This window comes from Nymphaea colorata, chromosome 5, assembly GCF_008831285.2.
Source record: "Nymphaea colorata isolate Beijing-Zhang1983 chromosome 5, ASM883128v2, whole genome shotgun sequence".
Lineage (NCBI taxonomy): Eukaryota > Viridiplantae > Streptophyta > Magnoliopsida > Nymphaeales > Nymphaeaceae > Nymphaea > Nymphaea colorata.
In genome coordinates, this window is record NC_045142.1 from 15,078,037 (window position 1) to 15,097,436 (window position 19,400).

Consider the following 19,400-nt stretch of genomic DNA (forward strand, 5'->3'; position numbering starts at 1 on the left):
TCCAAGACACGTACAAAAGCTTCATATAGAAATCCACAAAGAAACAATTGAACAAGAATGCACAATCTGGATCATACACATACATACTCTATCTTGTTATTTTACGTGCTTATTTTATTATGAGTGATGAAGAACTTACAACTTTTAATTTTCGAGTTCAAAAATACAAGAGTTGCTCCCTTTTTCAAAACATTATTAACCACTTAGAACAAAGAGTGAACGGCTCCAATTTCATCGATTTGTAGTGATAATTGAATACAATTACCGGGACCATTTTATGGATCCAGTTCTAAGGACACAACGAAAATGCATGATAGGTAAGACGACCATTTTTGTTAATACGAGGTAAACCATGAATACAAGATGGTATTATTCTGGTTGACATTCAATGCCAGATTCCTGAATAATGAGATGAATTTGAAACAATAAAATGGAAAAACGGGATTTGCAAATAAAATTATATAGCTAGTCATTTTTACTTATCATTAGTTAAAGTATGGTTTGCCATACAGTATATAGAACATGCCAATAAGATGTTCAATTTGACTTAGCGCACGAAGAGATATTTGACCGGCCCCAGGAAGGAAATATTCCGTCAGCCCCAGGAAGGAAATATTCCGTAAGGCTTCCGCTATCCGAATAACGTATACCATTTCACTCAATAAAATATAAGACAGGAAAAAGTTTCAAAAATTTAGTAACCCCGCACCATATTGCGAACATACGCCACACAGGCCATCAACATATCTACACGCCGTACAACTGACTAAAAATGGAGAAACCAAGGTTCATACTGCACATCAGAAGCCAGGTAGCGATAGAGAAACCTCAGGTGGCTCTCATAGCTCCAAAACTAACGGGTTTCTGAAATACTCCCACCACAGGCATTCCATCACCACCATCATTCCGTACCCGCCATGATCGATCTTTTTTCCTCTGTGGCTTCTTATGATGTTTATGCTTTGCAGTAACAGCTTTCTTCTCCTTCACATAAGCAACTGACCCAGCAAGATCACTAGAGGAATCAAATGCATCAAGGTCACTCAATAAATTAGCAACGTTCGAGGAAACAGCATCTTCACTCGCGTCATGCTGTTTTTCTGAGTCAGATTCCAACCTTTTGTTGACGTAGTCACCTAGATGACAAAGCCCCATTCTTTCAGCTATGTCTTGCTCAGAAACATCTGCGGGAAGTTCTGGTGGCAATTTGAAATGAGGCAGCTTCCCATCTATGTAATCCTTCAGAATCTGCCGTGCAGCTCGTGTTTCATCTGGAAGTCCACTTGACGATACATATCCACGAGAAGAGCAATAAGTTCTCAGTAACTCGGATGAAAAAGGTGGTCTACATTGTGACTCATATGGTTTGGGTTTGGGTAAGCTTATATTATAGACATTCTCAAGGACAACTCTAGGGACATGGTTAGCTACAACCTGCAGAGCTTGCCGGTGCTCAGTCATCCGATCTATCGGTAGCACTCCTAAGGCAACCATGTCATGTCTGGAACTAGTAAAGGATGGGAAAACTAAACCAGGGCAATCACACAACATAAGTTCCTCAGAAATGATCAAGGTCTGGAAGTGTTTTGTTTTCCCAGGGGTAGAAGTAACCCCAGTTCGCTTCTCACCAACCAATGCATTAATTGTTGAACTCTTTCCAACATTTGGGTATCCTACAAATCCTACAACAACTTTCTTGTCTGAAGGCCTTGCACCACATGCTGGATAATGGGGCTGATGATGAGAAATCTGTTCCAGGCTATTGCCAGGGGAATTCTCTCTGGCCTCAACAATAGCTTTTCCTTCCCTGTGCAATCGAACCAATAGTTCATCCCTTCCATATATTTTCACATCTTCATGGGACAGGTCAGACAGAAGCTCTTCCTCCTCTGTTCCCCAGTGGCTGTTCAACTTTTTTCCTTCGAAAGCAGCTGCTGCAGCTTTTGCAGACCAAAATATGTGTTGAATTCCATGGACCCGAAAATATCTTGCCCAGATTTTTCTGAAAATATGAGATGATGAAAATGATATAAAGCCAGAGATAAACTTAGCATCAAGCATTTTAAGAAGGATAAGCTGCAACCTGACTGTTAAGGGCAAAAGATCCGCTTTATTGACAAGTAGCACAGTCTCTTTATTCTCATCTATCTCCTTTGCATACTCCTGAGGAAGTACAAGTAGGAGCATTGGAAGCAAATTCATCACATCCAGCATGAATCATACAAACAATGTTTGCATGTGCTTGTGTCCAATAGCATCAGTTTACGTCACACCTGAACTCAAGTATTACTTGAAGGATTCTATTGAATTGTGTTTTAAAATCTTGAGCTGCTATGGCAGCACAGTAGAACAGAAAGACATACGAGTGTACCAACCTTTTAGAAAATTTCTTTATGTGTCCATATAAAATGTAGAATAAAAGAGCTGATATTGCTAAATGGTACCACAGTACAATTCAAAGCCTCATCTAGGATTTCCAGAGCTGTCTAATCGTTTGAAATTTTCAAAAAAAACAGAACCTCCTCAAAATGAAGGTTTTTCACAAAATGGCGTTCTGCAGTGACTATTACATGTGTCTTTGTGCATCTGTTTATGATAAATGCTGCACAAGCACCCACTACCTGTGTGACAACGAGCAGAACAAATAGGCAGCAGCAAAACCATTTCAAATAGTTCTGGAACTGATATATTAAATCACATAAAATACAGAAAACCACATGGACAGAAAATTCAGAAATAGCTAAAAGTTTAATAAAAACAGGTATGGACAATAATCTCATAAACAATGTTGACTAAGGTAAATGACATGGGAATTGTAATGTCATATGATTAAGAACTGGTTCACCTTCAGGATTTTCGATTTTCGGTGGATTTCACTTGTCCAAAACTAGTAATCAGGAATCCTACTTTTGGCACTTCCAGCTTGACACTCTCATCTAAATTAACCTTTGACTAATCAACATTTGGGATAATCTCTCAGGAATTCTAGTTCCTCCATCAGTACAAAAATGGATAAATAAAAAAGTAAAAACTGAAAAAGTGCTATCACGCAATAAAACCCAGTAGCCTCATCAAGGATTCTCAGAGTATATAAAGTAAAAGAAGCATAGAAATTCTAGCAATGATTAACCTTTTGTATTTTAGAATACCAAAAAGCAGGCAACATAAGTATGAAACGGACACTTTCCATGACAGTTGCTTATAATAATTATTTGGAACTTTTAGGTAAAAAACAACAGGCATATAAAACAGCCTACTTCGATGTAGGCATATGATTGAATGAATTAAGAAACAATGGTTGCCATGTCTGCATGACAACCTGACTGAATAACAATTTAAATTAAAAACTATCATGAAATAAGGGAATGGGACGATTGTCATGCTATATGCTTTCCAAGATGGAGCATAAACCATTAGAATGTAGATATTATTCCAAACAATACAATGTACTCTAACCTCTCAAAGTGAAACAAATGTAGTCTTACCTCAAGGTCTGGGCACCTGTAAAACAAGGGATCGCGTGCATCCACAACCATAACAAGCTAGAAGAGATAAGACATTAGTCAATATAGGAATCACATAACTGAGAACTGTAATTTAAATAGAATAGGAATTAAATAATCATTAGAAACAATAGAGTCTATACCACACCACCATTTTGTTACGAATATGACAGACATAATGAAGAACTAAGAAGACTTACAATCAAGTGCATTCTTCACATGCAAACAGAGGCATGTATACACGCAAACTCATCTCCAAATTAGTTCTCCAACTCAGGTCTGGTTCAGGAATATAAATTACTCAGTTTTCAGAAACACATTCAGCATTTCCTCTTTTTCAGGGTATGAGTTCCACTTTTAGGATAGGAAAGTTAGCTCATTTCCCTTTTGATGGTCTAGACTTAACTTACGCATGGTTTATACTCAACTAAAGCCAACTGGTGCTAGAGTACATCATTTCCCAGCTCAACTCATCATTCAACCAAAAGATACCAGTTCGTGCTTCAGTTCTGAATACAAAATCATACACACACACACACACACTTATCTCATGCATTCACAATTCTTTATCTTTATTTTCACTAACTCATCATTCAAACAAAAGATACTAGTTTGTGCTTCACTTCTGAATGCAAAATCGTACACATAAACACTTATCTCATGCATTCACAATTCTTTATCTTTATTTTCTGTATTTCCTTTTCTTCTTTTCTTGTATTTCCTTTTCTAAAAATAACACAAATAGTATGCATACAACTATGAGACATGATACTATATACATATAACTAGAAAGAAGAAAATGCATTTTAAGATCCCCCTTCACACCTATAGTGTAACAACCAAAAGTTTGCTAAGAAGAAAAAAGAAAAAAGAAAAAAGAAAAAGCAAACAACTAGGTTAAAGAGTCTGCCAATTTAAATTTTGAATTAACATAGTATTAATCAATGAACCTCTTCAAATCTTTCTCTCAAATGAAACTGGCAAGTCCATCTCTATGTTTCACATCTGTCCATCAAAAGATGTGATTGCTCGCAATATATGAATTTTTATTGTCACAATATAACCTTGCCGGATGCAGAAGGCGAACCCTTAAAACTGCAAGAGCTTTTTCCATCTAGACAATTTCTCTGGCTGTAGTATCATAGCTCTACACTCTGCCTCAGTGGATGAGAAAAAAATCTTCTATTGTCTCTTGCACCTCTAGAAAAAGTTAGAGATCACTTAGGAAAAAAACACAGAAACCAGTGATAGAGTGATGCTATTAGGGTACCCAAGTCAACATGAGCATAAGCAATTAAATTTAAAGGTGATAATAATGACAAAAAGGTAAACCTTTAGTAGCTATGTGTTTGATATATCTGATGACTTTTAATAGGCCGCTCATATGGACAGATAGAGTGTGATGAGATTGAATTGCTACGTGAAATTCATATATTAGATGTAAGAATGTGCAATGGACAAGTAGGATAATACTGCACCAATTGTCAATTAGGAGTGAGATGGTTCAGCAGTTTCATTAGTTCAAGAGCTTTAACTGTTTCTACCACCTTTTCATCTGTGATCTCTGATCTTTCAACAATATTTGTAATAAATTTAATCTAAGACAGAATATATCCTCTAAGTGGAAAAAAAACAAGCTTAATACAGCATCTTAGATAGTTCCATCTTAATCTCTTTGGTTCCTTACTATGTCACACGGGTACAGCTAAAATGATGTACTCATGTCAAATAGGTATGACACTGATAGAGGTATTGGTAGGCCACGGACACGGGACAAAGGGTAATGGGTATGATCAATGTACCTATGGTTGTATCCAACCATTTTGAAACTTGACTGAGTCGTTTTTGTCCAAAATTTAGTGGTTTTTTATAAGTTACCATGTATACACTGTAAAATGAGGAGCCTCAACGGAGTCAAGGGCTTTGTGCAACGTCTAGGCTTCCCTTCATTGCAGCCACCGAATCTATAATAAGTCTCTCTTAAATCAGCAAAAGGTTGTGCAATTCTTCAATGATACTAGATTCAAATGAGTTTCTATGGACGTTTTCAAAGCATGAAATTCATACAAAAGGCCTTTCAACAACTGCATTATCAAGTCTTCTTCTCGAAGCGGCTTGGAAGCAATACCCAATTGATGACATAATCTTTTGGCTTGCTAAAAATATTCACAAATGGTTCTACTACCTTTCTTAAAATCTTGAAATTGGCCTTTCAGATGCATAACATGAGAATGAAAATGTCCAACATACAAGTTCTTGAGGGTACTTTGAAATTTGGGTATTCTTCCAAACAAAACCCGATTATGACTACTTAAAACTCTAGGGTTGTGCCTGATATCCATGCCTAGGAACTTATAGAAGACATAAACTAGAAGGCAAATATGAGACTTGTGTTTATAGGATATGTCCCACTACAATTTCTCATGCAGGAAGAAAATAATGGCTTGTCTCCATTGAATTTGTTTGCAACACTGAGCTTGTTTCATGGATGAAAATGGACCAAGCCCTGATAGCTTACATTACATTTACTCTTTTACAAGATGTATTGGTATATTATTTACTATCACTGTTTGGTAGGAGAATTGTAAAATAAATTGGTCCAAAACTATCTACAAATTTCAAAAGCGTGAATTGGTTTCGGATTCATATGGCAACAATTCCTTTGAGAGCTTATCTTTTGTGGCCAAAGTGGGGACCATATACTTTATTGTGTATGTTATTGTACACAGCAAAGTTATCTGTATCGTACGATACGGACGCGTATCATACGATACGTATCGTATAGGTCAAAGAAACCTATATGATACGTATTCGATATGCGATACGCATGTGTATCGTACGCGTATCGCACGTATTGTGCGATACGGGCGCCGTATCACACGATAAGGGCGATACACCCTCGTATCGTACAATACAGGTTAAAACATAATTTTTTTTAGTTTTTAAAGTTTAAACACTCCTCCCTCTCTCTCTTCTTGTATTTAAAGACTTCAAGAGACGTATGAGGGAGAGATTTTGCACATTTTCATAAAAAATAACCAAGGATTCATCGATTTGGGAGATATTATCGTTAAATCATGAAAGATGATAGCTATATGTTTTGAACTTATAAAATTGTGATGTAATCTAAATCCTAAAACTCCAAGTCCTAAGACTCTAAGTCTTAAGATTCTATAACATTTTCAAGTTTAAAATTGTGATGAATGCTTATTATGTTATTTTGAATATCTAATTTCTTATTTTTGAATGTGTTGTTGATACACATGAATGTTCCTTATGTATGATGATCTTTTTTATATTTGAATACATTTTTCTTGATTTCTGCTTTTTGTTCATTTTTTCAGATTTTTAATAATTTTTCTCTATTTTTTCTGATTTTTAAATATTTTTTAAAATTAAAAAATTAATTTTACTATATGCTACGCTACGTTTACGATACGTTACGATACGGCGTATAGGTCGGCCCAACCGATATGCAATACGCTACGCCTTTTATAACATTGATACACAGTGTTTGGCCCTTATATCAGTTGGATGATAAAAATGTTTTCTTATATGAGAATCTCAATATACTATCTTCATGCAGCAGCCCCTGGCCTTGAGCATCAGCAGGGAGTGTGAGAAGATGTGTAGGTTGAAGAAGGCTATATATGGTCTCGAGCAAAGTTCTCATGTTTGGTTCACAAATTCTGTTAGTGTCATAGTGTGGTTTTTAGATATCTTAGCTGGACCATTCGTTGTTCATCAAGAAAGTAACTGAAGGTATAGTTGTGCAAGTGGTGTATGTAGATGATATTGTTCTGATACGTGAGTGTGAGCAGGAGATAGCATTAACGAAAGAGTTTCACCAGAAACATTTTGTTACCAAGGTTCTCGGCCAGCTACGGTACTTCCTTGGCATTGAGGTTGCTCGTAGTAAGGAAGGTGTGGTGTTTTATAAGAAAAAGTGTGTTCCTAACCTTTTGCGAAACACAAGGCTGCTAGCAGCGAAACCTACAACCTTTCCTATGAACCCACAACAGCATCTCTATGATGATGAGTTTGAGGGGTAGATTCTCGATCCTACAGATTTTTTATTGGTAAGCTTCTTTATGTGACAATAACTCGGCCAGATATTAGTTTTATTGTAGGCAAACTAAACCAATTCATGGAAAGACCGAAAAAGACACATTGGGATGTTGCAATGATGATTGTCCAATATTTAAAGTCCTCCCCTAGCAAAGGTATTTTCTTCAAAAAAGGTACGTCTCTTGATGTTGAAGCTTACAGTGATACAAACTATGCAAGCTTATAGTAAGAGGAAATCTCATATCTTGGAAGAGTAAGAAACAAAATGGTGTTTCTAGGTCCAGCGCAAAGCCTGAGTACCAGGCTATGGATCAAACTGTTGTAGAAATGACATGGTTTTACATCCCTACTTGAGTGTCTTGGTATTCCTACTTCTATACTTATGAAAATGTTAACGATAATAAAGCTACCACTTACATTGTCAATAACTCGGTATTTCATGAGAGGACGAAACACATTGAAGTAGACTGTGGTTACAACTGAGACATGGTTCAAGGAGGAGTCACATCTACCATACATATAGCCTAGGTATGTTGTGAAGGTGCCTAGACGCCAAGGTGCCTAGGCGGGCCTAGGCAAAAAAAGGTACTAATTTTTTTTTTATTTTTTAGTTACATTAATATGTCAAGTTATTTTTATTAAATATTACTAATATTTGAAATGTGAAGAGTAGTAATATAACAAGCATAATCAACTTAAGCAATCAAAAATTAATTGTTGACTTTATTGAATATGCAACATCAGAGAAGAAGTTTAACATTAGTTATTAATAATCTAATACAAGGGGAAAAAAAACTAAATCTAATTTCTAGAAGAAGGAACGTAAATCCGCAAAAAAGGCTTTAGTCCAACTGCACTTAATACCCTGTTTTGTTGGAGGGAGAGGGAGAGAAAGCAATTGAAAGAAAGGTCTTTTCCGTGTTTGGATGACTAATTAATAAGGAGAGAAATGAAAGGAGAGCTAAAAATTGTGTTTGGCTGCAAAGGAAAGGAAGGGAAGGGAAATGAATGTATTTTTTAATGTAATTCCAATCCCTCCCAAAATGGAGAGATTGGGAGGGAAAGGAATGGATGATCCTTCCCTTTCCTTTCTTCCCCTTTCCCTCTCCATTCCCTTCTCTTTCCTTTCTTTTCCTTTCCCTTTCATCTATTCCTTTCCCTCTTTCCAAACAGTGCATAAAGAAAGACATAATATAATAAAAAAGACTAACAGTAATAGTACACATATAAGTATCAACAGTAACAATACATATAAGTACATAACCATACTAACACGTACATATAACAGGTATCACAATACTACATATTATATAACAGACTAACAGTATTATAGTATATACATGCAATAGGTTGATGCAATAGTATATAACAGGCATAACAAACTGTCCATAACAGTATATACATATAACATGTATTATAATACATATAACAGGAATAACAAATTGTATTACAATACATATAACAAGTATAACAGCAGGTATTATATATAACAAAACAGAGTAACAATACAATAACAGGTAATAACATGTATATAACAGTATTATAACAAATTAATAATACATATAACAGGTATAACAGCAGGTTAACACAACAGACTAACATTACACAATTGCATATACATGTAAGTTTATAACAGGTATAACAAATTAACAATCCATATAATGATATAAGTACATAACATAACCATACTAATGTATACATATAACAGGTATGAAATATCACAATACTAAATAACAGACAAAGTGACTAACACTAACAGCATATACATATGACGGTACGCATATAACAGCATAATCAACATACAATACATAAAAAGACGTAATCAATACAAAATAAAGTACATAACAATATATACTCAATTAAGAAACTTTAATTGAAAGGAAAGATGACTTTCCAATTTTCCATAGACTAAGCGTGTTGGTTCCTAGGCCAGTCTAGGCGAGCCTAATCTCCAGCCTAAGTGGTGGACTTACGCAACAGGTGTGGACACACGCTTAGTCAACACCTAAGCAAGATCTAGGCAAGGCCTTAACAACATAGAGCCTTAGAAGATCAAGGAGCTGATATTTTTACTAAAGCTTTACCTATTATTGACTTTTCTGGATGTCGTGACAAGCTTAGCATGATTAACATCTATGCTCCAGCTTGACGGGGAGCATTAAATAGTATTTACATTAGGAGGATTTTTGGAATATTAAATAGTTTAGGAGTATTTCTTTATTTATATTTATTTCCTTCTTGGACTCATTTTGTAGTTTGTTGGTGTTACCCAAATTCTCTTTTAACAAGAGATTAGGGTAGATTAACGTGAACTACACTCTCTCACGTCTCCTTCTTCTCTTCATCTTGATTCAATAGGACTCATAGAAATACAAAGGTCATGCCCTCACACACAGATCAAGAACTCGGAAGCTATTGCTATAGTCTATATTCTGCAAAGAGGAGCAAGAGCTATCAATAGATCTAGGTATTTACAAACTGCTTAGGTCTAGGTATCAATAAAAAAAATTATTTAATAAACCTCAAGCTGAGAAAAGAGGGAAAAAGACCAGCAAAGCATCAGAAGCAGATAACCCAGAAGTCTCCTCACGGCAATTAAGCCTTAGGTTGTTCCCTGTCCTCATGTCAATGAAAAACATCCATATGGTAGCAAGCCTAGGCATGATGTAAAAAAATCACAAGAGGAAGAAAGATAAACAGAAGACAAGACTAATGGGTTGTAGACATTGCAGCAATGATCCCCAAATGGGTCACATACAGAAATACACGTACAATGATGACAGAGTAAACTTGAGAAAATAGGATGATGAAGAAATGAATTCCTTCTTGGCACAGCAAGGTGGTCCAGAAGCTCTATATTTTGCAGTCAAAATTCTCTTAAAAGGGTAGGTTGTAAAGGCCTGACCATTTCTTTGGCCATTTTCTCTGAGGTTTTCAACTTAATTTCCAAATAATGAGCTAGTTAAATGACCTATTTACTCAATTAAGTAGTTAGAGTAAAAACTTTAACTTTTACGAAAAGAGTGAGTTTTGGAGATAGTGGGGAGCTTCCCTAAGCTCAAGGCAAGAAAAAACCCACTTTTAAGTATTTAACAAAGTGAAGTAAAGTGGCATTAAGAGTTTATATTATCCGTTCAAATTTATAAATTTTCGGGTAACTTTGAGCCAGGAATGGATGAGACTTGCACATACTTTTTCATTTCAACCAAATTAAAGAAATGTGGACACTCATATTTTGGAGTTTAGTTTAATTTAATTTAACTGAAGGAATGGTTTGGTTTATTTGAAAATCTGATGATTCTATGGAGTCAAAATCACATAGAGAAATAGAGAGAGAGAGAGAGAGAGAGAGAGAGATATGATTCCTCTAAAGAGGTTTAAAAACTTGTGGAGCTTAGGAAAGATTAAGTACGAGATTCCTAAAGAAATCATCACTGTCGACAACCACCAAAAACTTATGCTAATCAATGGTCCAGATTGGCTTGGACGTAGTGGACCTTCCTTAAATTGAACTCTCTCTCTTTCTCTCTCCCTCTCCCTCCCTCTTTTTCCTTGCATTGAATGGTTTACCTCCATAGGGAGATGCAGAAAATAACTAGAGATGCACACAGAAGATGGATACTTTGATGTTAAGAACTTTTACTAAGGTCTGCACAGCAGAGAAAGATTACAAAGAAACAACTAGAAGTGTGTACACAAGGTGGATATTTTTTATGCTAGACACTTTGGCATAGGTGCCCTGTAACCGATAATCTGACAATTGTCTCTACCTTATTGGGCACTTTGATCTTAATTGCCACCATTCCAAACTCATTTATATGTCAAGATGGCCCAACCATGTCCCACATTTACATTGATGCTTCCAGAAGTGACCATCCAACATAGCTGAATAAGTCTGCTGACAGTGACCAGATGACGACATGCTACCTTTCCTTATTTATATAGCTATATAACCATGGTCCTGCAAGTGTCAATCCCACAGGCATCTTCTTCCACGATTAAATGCTTCATTTTCTGTTGGATAGAATGCATCCTTAGGGTGAGTAGTAGATAAATAGTTCCAGTCTTCATGTGTAGGCAGGATATGAGGATAGATACCAATAGTCAATAAAGCACCTCTGATCCCTAACACACATCATCAGCCAATATTTTGTGATACAACTTGATAACTCACAAATAGCAAGATATCCAGAAAGCAATACATTGTACTGAATCTTTTGTTCGTATATGCCACTACAAGGGAGAAAAGGAAGGGGAGGGCAGGGAGTTGCATTCTTTATGATTTATCAATCAGCACGTCAGCAGTAAATGCTAGAACTTCCAAATATACATATCAAAGATGTATCATGTGTTCCTCAAAACAAATTGACCTCTCCATTGTCCAACAACAAAAAATCTCTCACACGGGTACTCCTCCTGAGGAGTACCTGCACGGTCCGGGTACGACACGGGTACGGGTACGGCCCTGGGTATGGCAAGGTACTGCGTTGACCGTACCGGGTGCAGTCAATGCACCCAAGGTCATTTTTTACCTTTTTTGGACTCGGTCAAAGTTGACTGAGTCCAAATTTGTTCGATTTTAATGTTAACGATTTTTACATTTCAACTTTTTAAACCATTTTAACATTAAATTTTCGAAACCCTCATTTTAATGTCTCACTTCCCTCTTTTTTCTTCATTCTTGCTTCGTAGTGTTAGGATTGGTTTTTTGCTTCACTAGCTCCTTTATCTTGTTATGTAAAAGTTTATGGTGTTCTTTTGTTTGTGCTTATGCTTCTATACACGCGTGATTTTCTTCGGCCTCAGTTGAACAGCAAATTTGCGACTGAGGAGCATGATAATCAAGAACGATAAATTTTGGATTATGATTTATGAATATGTTATTATGTTTGTAATTTTTTGATATATATATGTGCGAATATGTTATTCTGTTTGAAATTTTTTGACATATATATGTATATGTGCATGTGTGCGTACGGTCGTACCCCCGCACCCAAGTTTTTTAAAAATGGTCTGTACTCGTACCCGTACCTATGTGACATAGCAAAAAATCAAATAATTGAGTAATGCAAATGAAAAACTTGAAGCAAAAAGTATTGAACTAATTACTAGATCGCTGCGCTCTAGAACACGCCATAGTTGTCTCCATATGTCTAGATTCTTTTCAAATGGTGTGAGGACAAGATTCTCATTTTCCTCAAGCCTGAAATGAAAAACATACAAGAAAATCATGTTGATGTTCAGTAAGACGCAGACAAAAGATGTAAGAATCATATAAAGAATAGGAAGAAAACACATATACAAACTCCCTTTCTCTATTTTTAGCAAAAGCACCTAACACCCAACTCCAGCTCACACTTAGAAATTGGGTGAGAGTGCCTTTTTTTGTTGGAAGAGAGAAACACTATTTAGGGCCAAGTTCATGCTTGGGGGACTAATTTTCTGTTCAAGGTAAAGGTCTTTTACATATTTTCGACTATCAAAGGTATAAAATTTTCAACTTTTACCTCTTTTCTTTTGAAAGAAATTGGTTAGATTGTCATTAAACATTTGTTATTTTTTTCATCTTCAACTTAGATTTGATAATAGATAGATTCATTGACAAATCTAATGAACTTGCACATCAATACTATCAACTAGACATGTTACTTAAAAAAACAGCATCTTTCTTATAATTGGTGTCTGCACGGTAGACTTCATATGTTTAAGTTGCAGTTGGTTGGCAAAAAAAATGGTTGTCCATGTTCTGTGTTGTCAACATTTACATGAAAATTGCAGTTGATCTATGTGAAAGATTTCTGAAGGAGTGAACCATAATAAGGACAAGAGTTACAATTGATGGTCCAATCGACCTTTACCAAATATCTTCATGACTCCGAAGATCAAGATGATACACTAGAAATCCGATTGTCCCTGACTGAAAATGAAGATGTTGCACTAACAACATCAGCAGTATTAGTTATACTGTTATACTATGGCCACATGAAGAAAAACTTAGTGAAGCAGGAGAACCAAGCAGAGCAGAAAACCTAGCGGGTCATTTGAATGCCTGGCACTAAAATATAATGCCAGGTGTTTAATACCAGGCTTTGGTGGGGTGGAATAAAAATGCCATATTCCAAATTAGCTTGTGAGCTGGAAGTTTTATTCCATGTAATTTTCTCCCATCTGTGACTGCACGGAAGTTTTATTCCATCGGCAGAACCCTTGACTGTTGCTGGAATTTCAGCAACTATTTTTAACGTTCCCAAAAAAACAAATTTATCACAGCATGGTGCACAACAACCTGCTGTGATAAAATCAGGCATTTTTCTCCCATGTATGAACTGCTACACCATAAAACGCTACATCATAAAATGGGAATAGATCAGCATACTTACTAGATTGGTTGCACTCACACAATAGATTAACTCAAAAAAAATCCAAAATATGAGTCAAAGTGGAGGGATTGACATATATTCGGGGAACTAGAAGATTCAAATAGAAGGTGACATCTTGTCACCACATTTTGTTTTTATTGAATTTCCATTTTGTCAGCTCCATTTTTCCCTCTCTCTCTCTCTCTCTCTCTCTCTCTCTCTCTCGATAAGGGAGTCCAACTATCATCCCTTTTGAGAGACTAGGCCTATCGTCCTTTAAATAGGACAACCATGAATTTTTATTGGCTAAAGAAAAATTTTGTCTTATTTAATAAAATTTTGAATTAGATTAAAGTAACCTTCATAAAAAATTATCAAAAACTGTACACAAATAAAGCAATTAAATTGTTAAGTATATATATATGTGTGTGTGTGTGTATACACACACACACACACACACACACACCCAGTTTTTTCAAAAATTGCCTCATCCACACGCACACCGGCACGGCGGCACCCACACCCCGCACCTGTGTGACTTAGTATCAGTTCTTTATTGCAAGCAATATTTTTTCTTAGTTTGATTAGCCTATAAATTAGTGGTTCAAATTCGTCAATTGCCATCTTTTTATGTAACTTATAGTCATGTGTTCATGCTTTTCTCAAACATTTTTCCTTTTTCATTGTAAATTTTCATGATTTTTATATTTTAGAAAATGTAATTTTTATTGTATGTACATATCTAACTACTGTTCTGATCGATACAGCAGATTATATTTTAGAAAATGTAATTTTTATTGTATGTATATATCGTAAAACACAATATTGAAAGATATAGGCACTACACTTATGTCACACCTCTGAAATTAATCATAGAAGTGTATTTGCTTTTGCAATAGATATGTGTTTGTGTAATGTAGACTCTGCTTCCTGCTTCAAATGCTAACATGATGTATCATGCAATATGGAAACACGCAAAACTGCATAAATCTTCTCTGAACTTTCAACAAACCTCTCTCTCTCTCTCGATACATATATATGTGTATATATATGTATGTGAGTACAAACTCAATGTGGCCTTAGATGGAATTCCATATGAGAGATCAGCTGCACAAGTGCGATGTCCATGTCCAAAAATTTAAGGAACCAACACCGAGATTGCCTTTTTCTGTTGGATAGGTTAGATTTCTCAAAGAGTTACAGTTTAATGGTTTGAATCCACATAGAGTAAACATGGTTCTTGTATTGATTCCTATGCCTTTGGACATAGAGATTCATGTAGTTACTTTTCAAGAAAATAAACTAGTAACGTTTACCAACACATGAATTAAGACACATGGATAACCGTCCGTCAGGTGACATACTAGTGCTGGTATGGCAGTTTAGGGGAACTGGTACCTATAATGAACGAAGTACTTCAGGTTTCAGACCTAGATGGGATCCAGTTCCAAGCCCTTTCTTTTAAGGCTTTCACTTTTCAGATGATGGGGGAAGGCGCTTTCCCATTCCCCTTTTCTCCGGCACCACCCGGCACTCGGATGGCACAGGAGGAAGGGGGGAGGCATTGTACCTCCCCTTCCCCCCCATGGCTAGCCAGCAACAAGGGGGGCATCAACGCGTCTCTCTCTCTCTCTCTCTGCACGAGAGTGGGTGGGAGTTTGCAAAAAAAAAAAAGCAACCATCAATTGCATGATCAAACAATCGCAATTAGCACGCCCTGAATCTAGATGACCAGAGTCACCATTCAAGGACAATATATAAATATATATATATATATATATATATATATATATATATATATATATATATATAATTCCCACACCCACATTTTTTTAAATTTGCCATGTCAAAACCCATGCCCATACATGCACCCATTTGACTTAGCAGCCATGCGTACTCAGCCAGAGTGCATTAGGTTTTGTTTGAAATGACTCTTACTCAACATATGGACATGACCATGCCATATAACGTATTGAAGTGTGCAATTGATGTACATGAATCTGATATTAGGAAACTAACTTCTGGGCCATTAATAGGATTTTAGACATTTTCATGCATTAAAGTTGCCTAACATGATTTTTCGGCTAACTTGAAGTGCTCCCATATTGTTGAACTATGAGCCATTCATCTTTTGCCATGTAAAAGTTTTGAATCATATCATGCAGTCAAGCAATTTGAATCTACTACTATGATAAACAATTCATATTAAACGCATCCATATGATCAAAGTGAACATTTGATGTGTAGATTACACAAACAAGTGTCAACCGTTGCAAGAAATCATCATCCATTGACCACCATACTTCTTCCACAAATTTGTCCCTATAGACATGCCAACATGAGATGCTTAGAAAAAGACCAACACTGCTCACATTCTCCAATAAAAACTCTCTCCTCACAAAGAGAGAGAGAGAGAGAGAGAGAAAAGAGCAATTACGTATGCTAAAAGCAAAACTGCTGGCATGAAAGAACGAGGTTCACTTGTTAGAGCACGAAGCATAGGGCACTTCAACCATTAAAATTAACTTGCACTGTCGCACTTATGCATATCCCAAGAAAATATTTTGTCAAGGGCATGAAAAGCACTAATTAACATAAGACTGACCTTGCAAGCGACCGGCGCCAGCTCAAAAATGCATTTCTCTCATTCTCATCAAGCTCTTCAGGCGACATACTGGTTCTCCAAGGAGGCCTATATGACATGGAACCATAGTAAGTAAAACAGAAAATAGGTGGACCCATATGGATGATATAACACATTTTACAACATTGGTGGAATTAACCAAAAGCAACTTGGATCAGTCTTTTCAAATAAATGAGTCATGGGTCTACCATGGACTTTAGCAACTTTTCTGTCTTTCTAACTTTTCTGTCTTTCTGAGTCTTACTCTTTGTTCAAGCACTTTTTAACGGCTTACCATTATTAACACTAGCTTCTCAAAATTTATCAATCTACTTATTTAAGCTTATACTCGTACCTCAGCAACCACAAATAGACAAACTTAAGTGCTTAACAGCCAAAACCAACGTGTGTTTACTCATCACGAACTTCAGTTTTCTTGAGCAGGTTCTTCATTTTTGCTTAAAGATCGCCTATTTTTCAAGCCTGTTCTTCTACTCTAACAAACATAAAAGGACAGACCCTCGGCATACATTTTAAACTCTATTTAACCATATATGGTAAAGACAAACAGGGAAAGAAGGTGTAATACTCTGAACAGGTGCAAGAAACGTATCAAACCATACCCTAACTTACGGTGCTGAATACTGGAAATAGATGAACTTATGTGGCAAAATATTAACATAAATAAATGAAGGAATCATAATCAAACCATAAATAGCTAAATGCAAACTCAATAATATTTTTTAGAAAATAAAGTTGAGAAACTACGTTTTATATCCAAAAAATGACAGAAGAATAATATAAGGGAAAATACATGCCTACGAGGAAGACGAAGGCTGCTTTGGTGCAACGCCTCCTCTCTCTTTTGTTGTCCCCTCCTTTCTTCAGGTGTTAAATCAGAGTTCAGATCGCTGCGAAAAAATTCACGCACATAAGGGCATATAGACCAGTGGCAAAACAATGAACAGAAAAAGAAAAGAATATCTTTTTTGAGATAGAACCTTAATTCGCAAATACTGCATTCATGCATACAAAACACAGATTAAGCCATTAAACAAAGGCTGGAAAACAGATACGTTGCCACCTGCTGTTTTCACTTATTCAAAATAAAAAAAACCAAGAAGAATGATTCATGATCAAGACCAACAACGAACAAGAATCCTGCAAATTAATGTTACAAAATTATTATACTCGCGATAAAATTTGCGCTTCTTGTTCCTTCTACTTGATGGGGGAAACGCGGTCGTCAGAAGATCCAGAAAACAAAGGGACATGACGGGAGGGATAAGGAACACAGATAGGAATCGCAGAGGGAAGTGGCTCACAAGTTGATAAGGACATCCGGAAGCGGGTTATCCGCGTCGAAGATCCTTCCGGCTTCTTCAGCCTGCTCGATAACGGCGTCGATGTCGCCAACGTCAGTGACAGACTCGAGCACGCGCTGCTTGCGCAGAGCGCGGCCCTTCTCCTTGGAGAGCTGCACCGTCTGGTTGTGCTGCTTCACCAACGCCCTGCCGACGCCCGACTTGCCGCTGCTGCTGCTCCCGCCCCTCACCATCTCTGCCCTTAGCCCTGCTACCTTTGGAGCCCAAAGAAAAAGGGGAGGGAGCCGCGGGGCGGACAGAAAAATGAACCCAAAAACGGCGCACAAGGAGGGAGGAGGCGGGTTATATGCGCGGCAGATTTTGCACTGCAACCCTCTCTCAAGAACTCGGAGGTCGACCACGCCCCGGCAAGCCACTTAGTCGTGGTGGGTGTCACAATGGAACTCGATTTTCTGATTGCTTTGGACTATCCTGCCCCTCGTGCCGAAAACATTGGCCCTTTCACGAACAATTCTGTCCTGGAGGCCATTTGTTTTCCGGTGGTGTGAGATCCCCTCCGATTTCAAATGCTCTTCTTAGTAGGACCAAGGACCCACTGTGGTTCTTTGATACGAGTCTACCTAAAGCTCTTTGATACGAGTCTACCTGATACGAGTCTACCTAAAGCTCTTTGATACGAGTCTACCTAAAGCTCGTACTTTCCATGTTGGCACCTCCGTCAAAGGCATCTTTTTTTATTGTGAGGCTAATTGTTATGCTTATGAGATTTGCGGAGAACAGGTAGGAGCGACTTCGGGAGCAGTTCAAAAGCGTAGGGAGGTTAACTTTACTAGTTCCTCCTTGGCACTTACGGAAGATGACGGACTTTTTCCTAATGAGGTTAATTCCTCAAATAAAGCGTGGAGCGGATGAGAACAAAGTGAGGGGCGTGTTGCAAGTCCTTGTGAGACTAAGGGTGCAAGGCTCATGGAAGACCTATGTGACTTTGACCTAGAAGACCTAAACCCACCCGGTCTAAGTGAGGAAGACCTAGGCGCGCACCTAGCCTAGACGAGGAAGACCCGGACTCACCTAGTCCAAAAGGGGAAGACCTAAGCACGTTTTGACCTAGATGAAGGTGGGCTCGGCATGGCGATGAGAACACATTGGGCTCGAACCCACTTCACGGATCGGATTGGTGAAGCTCAGGTGGACCTGGGCGAGGTGGGGCCTTTGGCCCAAATCGGATTTGAACAATTGCTTAAGTTGATTTGATTCATTTGCTTTTGTACCATTTTCTTGTTTGATTCGGTTTGTTTTGCGTCTCATCTCGAGACATTGCTTTGAACCGGTTTGACACTTGTATTTAAACCAAAACCGAGACAATTTGATCATTCTTGCTTAATGAAATTTGAGGTTTCTCTTTACTCCATGCGTGGAGAGTATCTTGGTCCTTAGGGCGTGGCTTCCTCGGAAGCACTAAACAACAACACTCACCAAGCCGTGAGAGCACCGAGTTTTTTGCAAGGTTAATAGCTGCCAG

General features: G+C 37.3%; 1 protein-coding gene across 1 annotated transcript; it reads right to left on the reverse strand.

The window, feature by feature from the left end:
* Positions 1 to 632: 632 nt before the first annotated feature.
* Positions 633 to 18,285, reverse strand: LOC116254227 (GTPase LSG1-1-like). Its single transcript, XM_031629453.2, has 7 exons — positions 17,879 to 18,285; positions 17,372 to 17,464; positions 16,536 to 16,622; positions 12,681 to 12,774; positions 3,486 to 3,542; positions 2,084 to 2,163; positions 633 to 2,002 (listed from the first exon to the last, which is right to left on the reverse strand). The coding sequence occupies exons 1-7, from the start codon at positions 18,109 to 18,111 to the stop codon at positions 829 to 831; spliced, it is 1,818 nt and encodes a 605-aa protein (XP_031485313.1). The 5' UTR covers positions 18,112 to 18,285; the 3' UTR covers positions 633 to 828.
* Positions 18,286 to 19,400: the final 1,115 nt, after the last annotated feature.